This window comes from Theobroma cacao, chromosome 4 (assembly GCF_000208745.1).
Source record: "Theobroma cacao cultivar B97-61/B2 chromosome 4, Criollo_cocoa_genome_V2, whole genome shotgun sequence".
Taxonomy (NCBI): domain Eukaryota; kingdom Viridiplantae; phylum Streptophyta; class Magnoliopsida; order Malvales; family Malvaceae; genus Theobroma; species Theobroma cacao.
In genome coordinates, this window is record NC_030853.1 from 28,115,962 (window position 1) to 28,130,483 (window position 14,522).

The 14,522-nt window shown below is 34.1% G+C and overlaps 1 protein-coding gene across 1 annotated transcript; it reads right to left on the reverse strand.

Annotated features, from left to right (window-relative positions):
- LOC18603033 (serine/threonine-protein kinase HT1) lies at positions 1,749–7,037 on the reverse strand. Its single transcript, XM_018119175.1, has 6 exons — positions 5,582–7,037; positions 4,040–4,161; positions 3,569–3,777; positions 3,312–3,486; positions 2,719–2,853; positions 1,749–2,102 (listed from the first exon to the last, which is right to left on the reverse strand). Exons 1-6 carry the CDS (start codon positions 5,913–5,915, stop codon positions 1,896–1,898), a joined length of 1,182 nt encoding a protein of 393 aa, XP_017974664.1. The 5' UTR covers positions 5,916–7,037; the 3' UTR covers positions 1,749–1,895.

Genomic DNA, 14,522 nt, shown 5'->3' on the forward strand with positions numbered 1-14,522 from the left:
GCCAATTATTTTATTTATTTATTTATTTATTTATTTCTTGACTGGCTCTTCTTGTCGGTTTTAAGGTTTGATTAATTAAGATTATGGCACAATCCTGGAGTTAAGGAATCAAGTAACATAATTATGCAATCAATTGTACAGAAAAACACCTAATATAAAGTTTAAGAATAATGTAGACAAAGGAAGGTAGTGGTTATATATTTTGTTGCAGATTCTCCACTTCAATCAAAAGGTTTCCTAATCATATTTATAAAAATCCCCGTATATCTTAATAAGCAAAAGGGGAGGACATATCCCAGTGCAAATTTTGGACAATACCCTTTTTAATTTGTTTCTGTCCACTTTTTCTTGGTCATCATAAAGGAAAAAGTAGTCGAACATTGAGTTCCACATTCTGAACAGCACAATTTTGGTTCAATTAGCAAAGATTGATGCTATTACCTATTTACCTTAAAAGTTTTGGATTAGTGACTTGTATTAATATTAATTTACATTTTCACTTGGCGTTAGAACAATCTATATAATCCATTTTCTTATCAAAAAATAAAATAAAAAAGCTTGTATAGAGTCCAATTTATAGTCCAAATTCTTCGCTATGTACACAGCTTTCAAAGCGTCCAAGTTCAATTCTTTTTTCTCTTTTACCTGGCTCCAGAAAACCTTTCTCTTTTCCCCTTCCAATCAGGAGAGAAGCAGATACCTTTTGTTTCTTATGTTGGAGGATTTTGGATAAGGGTGAAGTGAACAAGAAAAAGTTTGTTTAAGTATAAGTGGAATGGAAGTGGAGTCACATCTAGGAGGGGAAAACACATGAAATATAATCAAGTGCATTATCTACCAACACAACAACAAGACAAATCAATTGGAAACATTTGGGCAAATTAACAGGGGGAATCAAGTGCAAGATGATAAATATTAGTGCATGCTGTCACGGCAAGATAAGGGTAGCCTGGCCTGCCATCAATGGTGAGGTTGATAGAACCTCGCATATGCAAGAAAACTGTCTTCTTATGCCCTTGGATTATTCATTGCGTGGAAACTTACAAATCTTGAACAAGACCAAAAAAGTTTTATCAATTTCAGAAACCACTACTAATTCATTACTTCACTGCGTTTATATTTTTCCATTACTTCTTTTGCTTCCTTTTTTTTAATGAGTATATAATCACGGACTTGAAATTTTAATCAAGATCCGTCTTATCCTGCATACCCAGTATTCTTTACTATTTACTCATATTTCTTCTTATGCTATGGTTAGACATACCAAAAACGAAACAATCTAACGGTCATCACCTTCCACCGATATGTGTAAATTCACAATCAGATGTTCACATTCATTGGTTTTATTTTCCCCTATTTATGCTTAAATTGCTAAAGCCTAAAGCTGATTTGTACAGCAAGCATGCAAGGGTTGTGGCCATATCGCCTTTGAGCACGTTCACAAAGAGCCCAATAGAATGATTCAACCCAACCCAAGTTCGTGGTTGTGGCCTGGGACTGCAATCCATCCCTTAAGGCAGAGCCGGCCATTCCCGTTACTGAACTGGAATTCTGATCCACCTTGCTTTGGAGGTGTTGGATGGACCCAGGGGCAGTGGCTCAATGGATCCTTGTCCAAGGACTGATTAATAATAAAGTTCCAGGGCAGGTTGCTGTCTTGAGGCGTTTGTGCATGACATTCGAACCAATAGGTGTTTCTGGGACTAGAGTAAGATACTACTACTAGTTATGTGATATTAACAATCAAATTGAAAATAAGATACTTCATTGAATTTCAATGAGGGTAAATCTGTTCTTTTAAGTGTGGTAGTTACAGAATACTACTACCAAAAACATTAATAGGATTTTCAAGGGCAGCTGCCCCCACGGCCTCCATTGGAAATCCAGCTCTGGAATCATGGACCGCGAGCAGGGGCAAAGCAAAAGCAAGCTGGCGTATGGTCATCAGGTATCATCCCTCCTCCCTTGCTTGTATCAACTGCTTCTAGCATCCTTACAACCTCATCCATTTCAGGACGTTTCTCAGGATTTGCGTCCCAGCATTTTCGCATGATGCTTGCTAAAGAACTTGGGCAGCATCTAGGGATCTCTGGTCGTAGATTCTGCCAATACACCACGTAAGAGTTAAACTCGCAAAATGGATTCAATCTTTCCATGATATATGTGAGCACATATAGTAACAAACATGCACACTGACTTCACTATTTTTCCCTAGCTGAAGCTAGCTACATACAAGATTACCAATGGCGAGAAGAGGACAATAGCTTCCTAAATTGAATGCAAACCATGTAAAAAACTTTTAACCTCAAGGAAAACAAGGCTTGCACATGATAATCTAAATGAGAGCTTTGGAATTTTAAAAAGTGCAATTTAATTATTAATAAAAACTTTCACTGATCACATAAACTAAATCAGTACTATCAATGATATCATACTAAATTGAGACTAGGATCATCTGAAAGCAATAGCCCATTAGCAAACATAATCAAGATATGTACCAAATTTACACTAGAATTCCTATCCATGACTCTAAGCATGCAAAGACTCTCAAATCTATAGACGAGTAATCATTCTTCTATGCTATTTCAAAACCACTAATTAAACACAATGATGAGATATATACATCAGGGTCTCCTCATGTCATAATGTTTCGAACAAAAACTTCAACAGAAAAATAGGATTGCTTTGACTATAAAATAGAATAGTCTGCAAACTAACCTGTCGAACAACAGCAGATGACACATCAGCAAAACTAAGATCCGGATAAGGCATGTCACAGCAATAAATTTCCCACAAGCAAATGCCAAAGCTGTAGACATCACATCTTCTATTGTAGGGCTTACCATCAAGAACCTACATAAAGATTTGTTAGCTTTCTAGTTTAACATAGAAAACAAAGCACACGGTCTCTCACAAAGTTTACAGTTCCTCTCCCTTCCTGTGCATGTGACCATTTGTGCATGGCACACTAACATATCAAAGAAGGAGGAAGGATTTTCTTCGTAGCACAGTATGCAAATCCAATTGAGTCTTCAATTCTAAATATTCATCTATATAAGGAAACCAAGTAATAGTATCACAAATTCACTAAGAGAGACCCCCACAGGTGCAAAGCAGATATAACCAGCCCCCTATTGGAGAATATATTTACCCCCATCCATAAAGTTTGAATGCATCATCCACAATGTCCATGTTATTAATCATTTTGGACAAAATGTAAACATAAAATATGTGGATGGCGTAGACTCCTGAACATAAATGATTAACCTTTCAACTATTTATGTTTTATCAAAATATTTAAGAAGGCGTACCTCTGGGGCCATATATCCAAGAGTACCAGTTTCACCAGTCATGTCCCTCGGATTCTGAGCTTCAACACGTGCAACACCAAAATCAGCAATTTTGAGATTTCTGTGAATATCTAGTAACATATTTTCTGTTTTGACATCACGATGTACAATCTTTCTTGAGTGTAGATAGCTGAGACTGCAATTTCGAAGAAGTATAATTGTCATTAGAGAGGTTTTATATACAGACTCTTAACCAAGGATAAGAACCATCCAATTACCCTCTAGAGAGGTCCAAAGCAAGTTGGACCACGACCTTAAAGGCGAGTTTCTTTCGCCTATTTCTTATCAAGTATTGTTTAAGCGTGCCACCAGGGAGATACTCCACAACAACACAGCATGCTCTAGAAGGAAGGGAATTGTGACTGTCAGCTGAAGGATTTTTTGAAGGAATCTTAAGGTTTGAAGTTCCCATTGAGGCCCCGACAAACTGTAACCAAATTTTAAAAAGCATAGGTTACAATAGAAAATTTTCAAAAAAAAAAAAACAAGAAGTTTTAACTTTTAACAAATCGAGAACTATATAAATAAAAAAACAGTGAGCTAATCATGTCAAGATATAGTGTACAATTTCTCACCAATTATTTGAAATGGATAACAATGCATTCCGAAAAGCCAACATTTACACTAAAGCTTTCACTGTCATGATGATATCAACAAGTAAACACAAGAAGCAGAAGAAAAAATTGGACCTTTGTAACATTAGGATGGTCAAGCTTGTGCCAAACAGCAACCTCTTGCCGAAATGACGCTCGCAGAGCAGCAGTTTCAGCAGTTGTGGCAATACCATCCTCGCCCCAGTCCAACAGCTTAACTACAATATTCAACATGACAGTGCAGTAAGACTTTGTAATCAACAAAGTGCTGAAGGCTATTAATTCTCAAATTAGTCAATAATATAAGAGACCTGACCAAGATAAGCTTCATCATACGCAATGTTCCGATTTCCCCCTAAATGAACCCAAGAATAAAGATCCTACTAGATTAATTCACCAGCAGCCAGACATTATTGCAAGTTCCTTACTAAATTCAAAAGGTCAAGGTAGTCCTAGCCATTTTCTCTATTATACTGTTTGACATTCTGCAAAAGGCCAAAAATCCTCAAGGCACGCTAAATAATTTTAGAAATTAACCACGCACATTTATTGTCACATGCCTCATGAGAGAGAAAGTATTGGTTTCTAAGGTGACCTGTATTCTAAACAAAATCATGTCATTATCCCTAATCATAAACAGCAAAGAGCAGTCCACAAACATAAAAACAGTTAAATCAATGAAAAGATCATCATAACCATCTTCCACTCTGACTAGCATACAGCTATTCCGATATAATGGAGCCTGCTAATGCTCAACTACACAAAAGACAGATATCACACCTAGGAGCTTCTATGTGAGGCTGTAGACTTGCACATGAGAAAAAATAGCATCAAAATTAGATTTCTATTCTCGAAATAGATTGTCAATGACAAAAAAATATATTTAATTGTCAGTCAGCGTGTTGGGTTGTGGGGGGGGGGGGGTGGGTCAAAAAGTAAAATCAAAATCAGATTACAAGGGTGAAAACTTCAAAAATTTCCAAAAATCAACCAAAGATCAATAACACAGAACAGAGTAGGGTAGAAACACCAATATGAAGCAGAAATATGGTAGAACACAAGCCAATACAAGATAAAGTCAATTGCAATTAGGTGTTTTAATGTCAGGTAGTTCCAATTGAGCACATTTACGCCAAGACACTACCAAAGCAAACAGCCATGAAATACGTTTACCTATCATGAACTACACAAAATATTGTACTATCATGCCTTCAGCCCCAATCTGGCTTAGCACATACCATGTAGACATCATCGGCTTAAATTTTTTTCTGTCTCGTGAACTAATACCTAATGTTTAATTTTAGAAGAGACTGCAAGGATTTCAGGAATGCAGATTTGAACTCAATAAACTATCAATATGAGGTTCAATAACAGATTAACCTATTTTTATGTACAGGACGAACTCAAAAACTAAGAAATACCTAGGAATTGTTGCTGCTTAACAGAATTTTCAAGCTGCATCTAATAATTGGTCATTTTGATCAACAAGAAGCTACACAGCTTAAGAACTAACAGAAACAAAACAAGGGATATGGATTCCAAATTTTCCTTTCTTCTGTCTCCATCTCTTAGGAAAGATCAAAATAAAACAATTACCAAATAGTAAGAATTACGAAAAGGGAAAATGAGGGCAAGTACCTGCAACATCTTGATTATCATAAGTGGCACGATACACTGTGCCATAGGTTCCATGGGCTATAACATGCCTTAAATCCAATTTCGCCAAATCAATCTCCCACTCCTCTACAGGCCTTTGGTTCTCAATGCTTCTAGACAAAACCCTGCTCAGGTGCTTCTCCAGCTGAATATCTAAGCTTTTTAAATCAATTTTATCAGCTCTAAAGATCATATCTTTGCTACTAATGCCTCCTGTACCCTTCATCTTTGAATTTCCACCTCCTTCTTGTTCATCTGATTTCTTTGGTGTCCTGACACCACCACCTTCCTCTCCACTTTTCCGTTCCATATTCATAGAATAACAAAATTTCCAGGTAAAAATTTTTTAAAAATACAACCAAAACCCAGGTAAAACCTATCTATTTGTTACCTTAAAATGACATGAGCAAAACTGATGATGGAATTAAAGTGCAGTAAAGTTTGAAAATTTCTCCAACTAAGAGCTAAAAAGAATCAAGAAAGCGGATCAAATATCACTCAAATGAAACGGGTTGAACAATACATAAATATGATCGAATATAAAACCCAGCTTCACCAACCCCAGTTCCTATTAGAACTCTATCCAATACTGACCTTATAACCCAAAATTTATGGTTTTTTATTTTCAAAATTAGCTTTTTTTTTAGCCCCGAAATATATGAAACTTTGTAGCTGAAAAAACCAAAATTTCCCGTCACCAACAATTTAAATAATTACAAACAGAAAAGAACAAAAACCAAAAAACAAAAAAGTAAACCCCCTAAGAAAACGACCCAATTCCCACCATTAGCTGACCGAGACCAATGACCCAGAAATTTTTAAAAAATTAAAATTTAAATTAAAAAAGGAACAAACTTTTTAACTAAACCCCAAAAACAAAGAAGACCCAAGAAAGAGAAACAGGCATGCGAAGAACAGAATACAAAATAATGCAAAACCCAGAAATAATAAAAAAAAAAAAAGGTATTTAAAAGAGATAAATAGACGAAAAAATTGACTTTGAATTGAACCCTCTATAATGGAAATAGAAGAGGAGAACTGGAGGAGGGAACAAAGGTCAGTGGTGGTGTCGTTGAATTGAATTCCCCTTTAAGAATGAAAGATGAAAAAAGGCCATTGAAGAGCTCAAAGCAAACGAGAGAAACAGGAAAACCTTTTTGAGGCTAAAATAAGGAAGTAATTATTCACGGAGGAGATTAATAAAAGGAGGCAAGGAATCCAAAGGAAGAGAGAAATTGGAGTTGGAGAAGAAGAAGATTGGTTTTTTTTTGAAGAAGAGAGAGGATGACAGAAAAGCGCGGGGGGGTTGTTCCCTCTAGTTTTTTCTAGATATAAAGGCTTCAAATGAAGGGATGCTTTCAACCAAAAATAAAAAAAATAGCTAAACAGCAAAAGCACTCTGTTACATGCTCTGTATCCTCAACGAAATCAATCTCCTCTGTTACAAATGGCCAAAAGAAAATATCCCTTCTGTTTTATACTAGTTTGCTCCCTTGCCTCTAAATTAGCTTTTCTTTTTCCAATTTTATCAAATTTGAGGATTCTATCATTATAAAATTTAGCAATATCCTAATGAATTATTCAATTTTATTATTAAAAAGATATCATAAAGAGGAAGGATCCAATTGCATTCTACTAATTAATGACACGTACTAAACATGGGAATACAATGTTTCTTTGTAAGGAATCTAAATCTGCCTTGTTCACTCACGGTGCCACCGAGGCCAATCTTGTTTTTGACCATGTTGAGTCCATGTTTTGTCTTTTAATTCTTCCATGGGGTTTGTATGTCTAATTTCTTTTAACTTCTTGAAAATAAAACAAGGTGTATTAATTATAAAGACATATATTATATTATTAGCTTTTGGCTTTATCCAATTTAATTTGTGATCAATATCTTTTTTTTAATACATTAAAAGTTGAAGGGTATAAGAAGAGTTACCTTCTATCATGTTATGTAAACAAAAGAAAGAAGTCCATTTGGTCTTGGAACATCATACAATGATAAGATAGATATTGCAAATATGTATTCCAAATGGTAACATATATTAATACCTTATGCAAGTTATAGCTCCAAAGGACAAAGGGCAATTCAAAAGGACCTCAACTTATACATTTGAGGGGCTGATGAGCAAACGAAGACAAATGTATGATACCAACAAGCTGTCGAGGCTTACTTTTTCCCCTTGCAATCTGTTTTACAGCATGAAAAAACAATTTGTTTTTTCAAAGTACGTCTCTTCTCTCTTAACTGTAACATGTTACAGTTTAACTGTCTCAGGCTCGAATGATGAAATTAAGAATCAGTCGCAAGTGTCTTCACTTAAGATCATACAAGTCAGCGATTACAGCAATGTGATTGGCATAAAAATCATACGCATTTCAAATCAAGAATAATGATTATTATAATAATAATAAAAGGGTGCAGCTATTGAGGCTGGCATTCATTCTCTTATGATGATAAATGGATGAAAAACAAGAGAAGTACTCAAGGATTACAGCAACATAATTGTATTCAACAACTGGTTCAACAGCAAATTCAATTAAGTGGACTGTTGAAGAATTACTATAAACGATTAAGTTTCAAAGTTTTCGGCTTTGATTCGTCTTTTCAATTTCAACCAATGTTTTTTTTATTTCATTTTCTTTTAGTCAAAAGCTAGGGCACATTTCGGATGTTAAATTATCCGACATTGTACATCATATTTCCATTTGTTATAAATATGACAAGAATCTTTCTATTTATCCTCAATTAATTTTAAAAATTAAATATTCGTCATAAAAAATTTAATATAGTACCATTAGAGTAAGTATTGCTTTTGTTCATTGATCGTTTATGAGTCTCGTTTTATTAATCTTTACACATAAAGAAGAATATTAAATTAATAATAATTCTACATTTATAAAATTCAAGTTGTTTTAAACATATAAATATAACAATAACCTCTTCATTTAACATATCACATATGTTAAATTAAGAGTATCTTAAATATTTAAATATAATAAGATCCTTTGTACTATAACCAATTGATTTTAAGTAACAAGTAATTAAATAGTGATACTACACGAGTGAAAGCACAAGTTAAGTGGTGTAGCAAGCCCCTTGCCAAAAACCATTTGAAACTATGGTAATTAGATAGAGAGTTCCCTTTTCTCCTTCGAGCTAGTTGTTCTTCCTTCTCATATATCGTTCCTTTTTTGCCCATTTTTACTTAAATGTACTATCCTTGGGGAAAAATAAGCATGCAATTTGAAATATCTGATAGAACTTGGAACTTGTAGTTGCAATCTTGGGAGTGTTTACTATTGTCTCTCAGAAGATGAATAGCGACCAACATGGTGTCTCTCCATCCTCTGAATAGCCATTGAAAGTAATGGACTGATCATCAGCGACGCTAAAGGTCAATCCCCCCGGCACAACCACCTATGTTTTTATGACTTTATCCAAAATTCCTTTGCTCACATCTTGGACTCACACTAGGAGTAGTCCGAGCCAAACTTGTTTCTAGTGTGTAAAATATGGATGGAACCCAGCTTGAACCTTTGACCATTATATTATGTTCTGTACAATTCGCATACTCTGACCAAACAAAGCCTTGTAAATCTATTAATAGAGTCGCAAAAGCTTGTAAAGGCATGTTTGCTTTTAAGCTATAGAAAAGTGGCTAGTGACTACACCAATCATTGCCTCAGTGCCATTCTTCCGTCTGAGTCATGATTATGTGAGTCGTGGCTCTGGATGCAAGAACTAGCTGGACTAGGAGCGCTGGGGGTTGCTGGCGTGCTGCTGTATATTCAGGTCAGGACCAGCTGAACCGTGGGGCCCTGATTGCATGGAATTGGGCCAACAAGACTTTTTGTGGTCCGATGAGGTTGTTCACTCTTTGATCATTCCTTGTGGCCCATTCTAAACTAATGCGAGTAGTACTATAAATTTTGATATAGAATTTAGGAGACATGGTCAGCCAGGAAATTATTCTAGTGTGATAATACATGTACTTTTCCTTGTTAGCAATTATGCGCTACACGAACTGGAACTCTGGTAGGGAGAATTATAACATTGTAAGTTATCTCCTAAAACCTCAACCTAGTCCTTTACCCTAGGATCACAACCTAGTTGGCGACAACAGTGCTTACACTTCCAAAAGCTTTATCTTTTTCATTTTTCTTTGTAAGGGATGCATTAAATCTCACATTTCTTAATAATTGAACCCCGTATCAGATACAACTCATTTAATCCAAGAAAGGAGACTCGGGTCTTATCACTCAAAGTATCTCATGTGAGTTTGTGCTAAATGATGTTTATCCTACATATGTATATAAAGGCTATTGGACTTTCGATTATAGATAGAGTAGAAATCTACTCTCATTCTATGGATCTCAATTCTTATTTCAAAATTTAAACATAAAATTTTCATAATGAAATTTTAAATTTTAATCCTTAAATGTTCATTCTCAGATAAGTATATAATTTATAATAACAAAACGGATAAAAAAATAATTACTAGAATACTTGTATAGAGAACAATTAATAAAAGTACAAGTGCCTAAACCTAACTCCACTTAGAGTTCAAAACAAGCTGAAACAACTTTTATTTATTTAATATATATATATATTATTCTTTTGTACAACCCTAGCCATTAATGTTTAAGTCAAGGTTAGATTCAACATTGAATTTGTTTCCACAGTAAAAAGTCAAGTAGGCAAAATGTAGCATGCTGTATATAATTATTATTCTTTGTAAATCCATAGCCATGAATGTTCAAGTCAAGGTTAGATTTAACATTGAATTTGTTTCCACTGTACAAAGTCAAGTAGGCAAAATGTAGCATGGTCCATTTGGTAGGATATGGTTGAGTAGTTGGTTTGCACAAATAAATTGGCCTCCCTGTAGCCCTTTTCTACCTGCTTAGGTTCAGTGGTTAGGCTTCATAGTTTAAAAAACATATATAATCCTGATTTCCTTCAAATTTTCAAAGTCTTAAGCCAAATGTAGGGAATATTCAATTACTCATCAATAATCAGCACTCTTTTTTCATACAAAACAAACTACTATCTAGATTCGAATATATGTTGGCATGTAAGTCATAGTTGGGTAATTGGGTATTATTTTATGTTAGATATCTGCAAACCAAACTAATAATCCAGAAAAAAAAACCAGTGAACTTTTTGAATTATAACCTGTAAGCCTCTACCATGGGATTCAAATCATTAAGGACGATAAGAGAATCACCTGTCTAAAAGGTTGGGGATTCATATTTTTCCAAGGGAAATGAGCCTGCAATGGCCTGATGTGCTTGTCAAATGGGAAAACTCAGCAAGCAACATAACATGAAGAAAACCAAAGAGAAAAAGAAAGGAAAACACCCTAGCTAATATAATAAAACCAAAGCATTAAAGCACAAAAAATTCCCCAAAACCCAAAGTTTCTAACAATGGCCCACCCAACAGGATCTAATTCTGCGAAGAAACTTTGTCTACACATGCCATGGATCCCTTTCAGAAAGCATTAACAGACAGTTTCTCATATAATTATACTTTTAACAGCATGACTTTTCTTCTGTTCGCTTGCAAACAGCAAAAGCATCCAGGGATTAATTAAGAAAATGAAGCCCCCGAGTGTTTACTCAATAAACCCTTTGTTATTCTATTAATCCACAATCTGACATTCAGATAAGGACCTCCTAGACTTTGCTTATTTCTAGATCAAAGCATCACCCAAAGAAATCATGTTCATCATTAAACAATAAACCTTAGTACTATAATATTGCTTCTCAAATTAAGATTAACGTTTTGTCGTGTTTTGTCCATGTGGCACGTGCTAAAGCAGGCACGGAGTAGTGGACACTATGATTTTGGCATGAAGTTTAGATCACAGAGAATGTGGGGAGTTGGGAAAGAACGAATGTATAATAGTAGCAGTATCATTATTTGGTTAAGTACTTGTGCCTGCTAAAATTTTTGGGGGTTTGTTAAATTTTTGTGGGGATGGGTACTCTCAAGGTAGAGTCTCACGTGACATATCTCTGGCCTTTATGGGTGCATGGACCAAGGGTACCTGCCCTAATGAAGGAAGCCCCCTCAGCCCCAAAGGCCAATCCCAATCCAATAATTTGTCCTACAAATGCTTTGGAAAAGTGAAAATTTCAGTTGGGTGAAAATGAGGAAGGAACAAGGTTTTTTTACTTCCACCATACTTGCAAGTGGGACATAAATGGGAATAAAATTGATGACGGACCCATCGAGACCGTACACGTGGCAGTGATGGGTGGGTTGATTAGTGTCGCTAAAAGGATGGGAATTTTGAAACTTTGATGTGAAAGCTTAACAAACCTTGTGATATGTCGTTTAGTTGATGTTTCCTAATATGCAAAGAATAGAATATATCCTTTGTGAAATGGAAACACAAGACATGGGATTGAGGTTTGGTCTTTGATAATGGAGTCATGAGTCAACTTATTATAATTTTTTTAATTATCTAATTAATATTCATATTAATGCATTGATCTAATACAAACATGTGGCTTCTTTCGTGAAAAATAACTAAATACTTTGTTTTTGTACCTTTTTTTTTTTCCTACGCACAAGTATTTTCCTAACAACCTATTAAACAATCGAACACATCACATACAACATTAATATTTAAATTTATTAATAAATATGTTGATACAATCTTCATCCATATTAAGTTTGAATAGACAAATTTTACGTAGTATAATATATATAATGTGAATCCGAAAAATTGAGCAACAACATATCTCTGCTTAGAACTATTACTACTATTTGACATGAATTGGTGAATGGTTGTACAAGTAAAATATACATGCGAGGGTCTATTGCCATGTGGTGGAGGTGAAACCTACCAAACCATGTACCAACCTTTTTTCAAAAAGTTTTAGGCGGGAATTGCTGTTTGCCCTGTTTACAGGATTATGTGTTTGGACCGCAACCGCATGAGTCATTCTCAATGATAAAAATGGTATAATTAATAACTAGTGGAAAACCACATTTGATTTCAAAAAGAAAAAATAAAATAAAGGTAAAACTTTAGTATCATAAAATAAGTGGGTAAGGATGAAAATTTTCCTTCTTTATGACTCACGGGGAAACCATGTTCTCTCTAAATAAAGCCAATTTAATACCACGTAGCTACTTTCTCATTCCTCTTTGTGACATACCATAATTAAACCTAGCTACCATTATCAATTTCTCATGCCTCAATGTGCCATATCCCAAGAAAAATTTCAGACTTGCATTAATATTGTATTTTTCTTTCTTTTTTTTTTTAATTTGCTCCCTATTGAGGATGTGATCATGTAATTATTAAAAAAAAAGAAGAAGACGTTATTACATGGATGGTTCTAGTTCGGACAAATTTATTTTATCTTTAAATATGGAAATGTAAATTTTATATGTAATAATCACTTATTTTTATTCATAGTCTTATGATTATTATTGAACGGTATTGTTTTTTTCTTACTTATTAAAGCAAATCTAACCCAATTAATATTCACTAATTAATGTTTTAGTTGCAACAATCAAGTGTAGTAACAAATGATCAGGTACTACTATTAACAAGATAAATATCAAAGTTATATATACTATAATAATTATATTTATTATATATATATATATATATATATACTAGCTTGACAGCTAGCAGTGAAACAAAATTTCAAGAGCAATTTAACTCTCGTAACAATCGAAATTAATTAACATTAAAGGTGCAATTTTTTAAATTTAATAATATTATTAATATCTTATATGTTACGGATGAAAATAAATATATATTTCCAGTAATTTTATCTTATTTTATTTACTTTTTGAGGTAATTTGAGCATGTCGACATTGTAGGACATGAAAGGGCAATGGTCCCCTCTCGTTAAATGTGCGGCATGGAAAAATTTATTTCCACCAAATTTAATAAATTATAGTAATTTATAACCCCCAAGGAAAGGTTACAAAATTATTGTTTCTTATGGAACAGTTACAAAAATTATTAATAGCAAATAATGAGTAATTAAATCCATATTGTCTTCTTCTTACTTTTTTTGGATTGATTCGGGTACTTACAAATTTGTCCCGTAGTTATCAATCGTTTAATAGCAAGAAAATATTGATGATTAGGAATTAAAATTAAATTAAAAAAATCCCAACCAAGCAGTGTCAGAAGTCTAGATTGGGTTTCTAAGTGAATAACACCTGGCAGTGACTTATCCTTAATGAATAAGAAAAGGGAAAAAATTATTGAAGGTAAATGAATTTCTCAAGGTGCTATGCTATACACCAGGAACGGTGATCATGCATTCCAATGTACATAGATTTGACCACTTACCAACAAGTACCATCAAAGTTAGTAATTCTCTTAAACATTTGCTAAGATTACCATTTACTAATGATAGTACTTCAAAGTTAGCAATTTTTTTTTTTAATTTTATTTCTTGGGTAAATTTCAGATTCTTACAGCATTTGGTAAAACATATACTAGCATATTGTTCTGAATCAAGGTTCATTCAAAGCAAAAGGAAACCAACTTCAGAACTGAAGATTATAGTTGCAGAAAAGTGAAGCAGAAGAAACAAAATAGAAAAGACTATTAGCAGAGCTAACCAGAATCTGAGTAGTAAACACTTCTTTTATATATATATATATACAAGAAGTATATATATATTTTGTTTGTTTTTCCATATGCTTTCCCTCCAAAACCCCAGAAGGCCAGAAAGAGAATATGTTAAAATTATATAAAAGAAAACAAAAGGAAGGAAAGAGAAAAGAAGGCGGATAGTAGATTATTACAAAATCCGGTAAAAGAGTAAAGAGTGGAAGATGAACAACTGTAGGTACGTTACTTTATGTTAAAGTGAATTTGGGTTTCTCTTTCTCCACGTATAATGACTAATGAGCGGCAACATGGGAATTGGG

Bases quoted from the DNA above. Each gene is read 5' to 3' on its own strand.
- LOC18603033 (XM_018119175.1), bottom strand. From the start codon at position 5,915: ATGAATATGGAACGGAAAAGTGGAGAGGAAGGTGGTGGTGTCAGGACA. The intron at 2,854-3,311 runs GTACGCCTTCTT...ATCTTTATGTAG, and splicing joins TTGGATATATGGCCCCAGAG to GTTCTTGATGGTAAGCCCTA. The intron at 2,103-2,718 runs GTTAGTTTGCAG...GTGTATTGGCAG, and splicing joins CATCTGCTGTTGTTCGACAG to AATCTACGACCAGAGATCCC.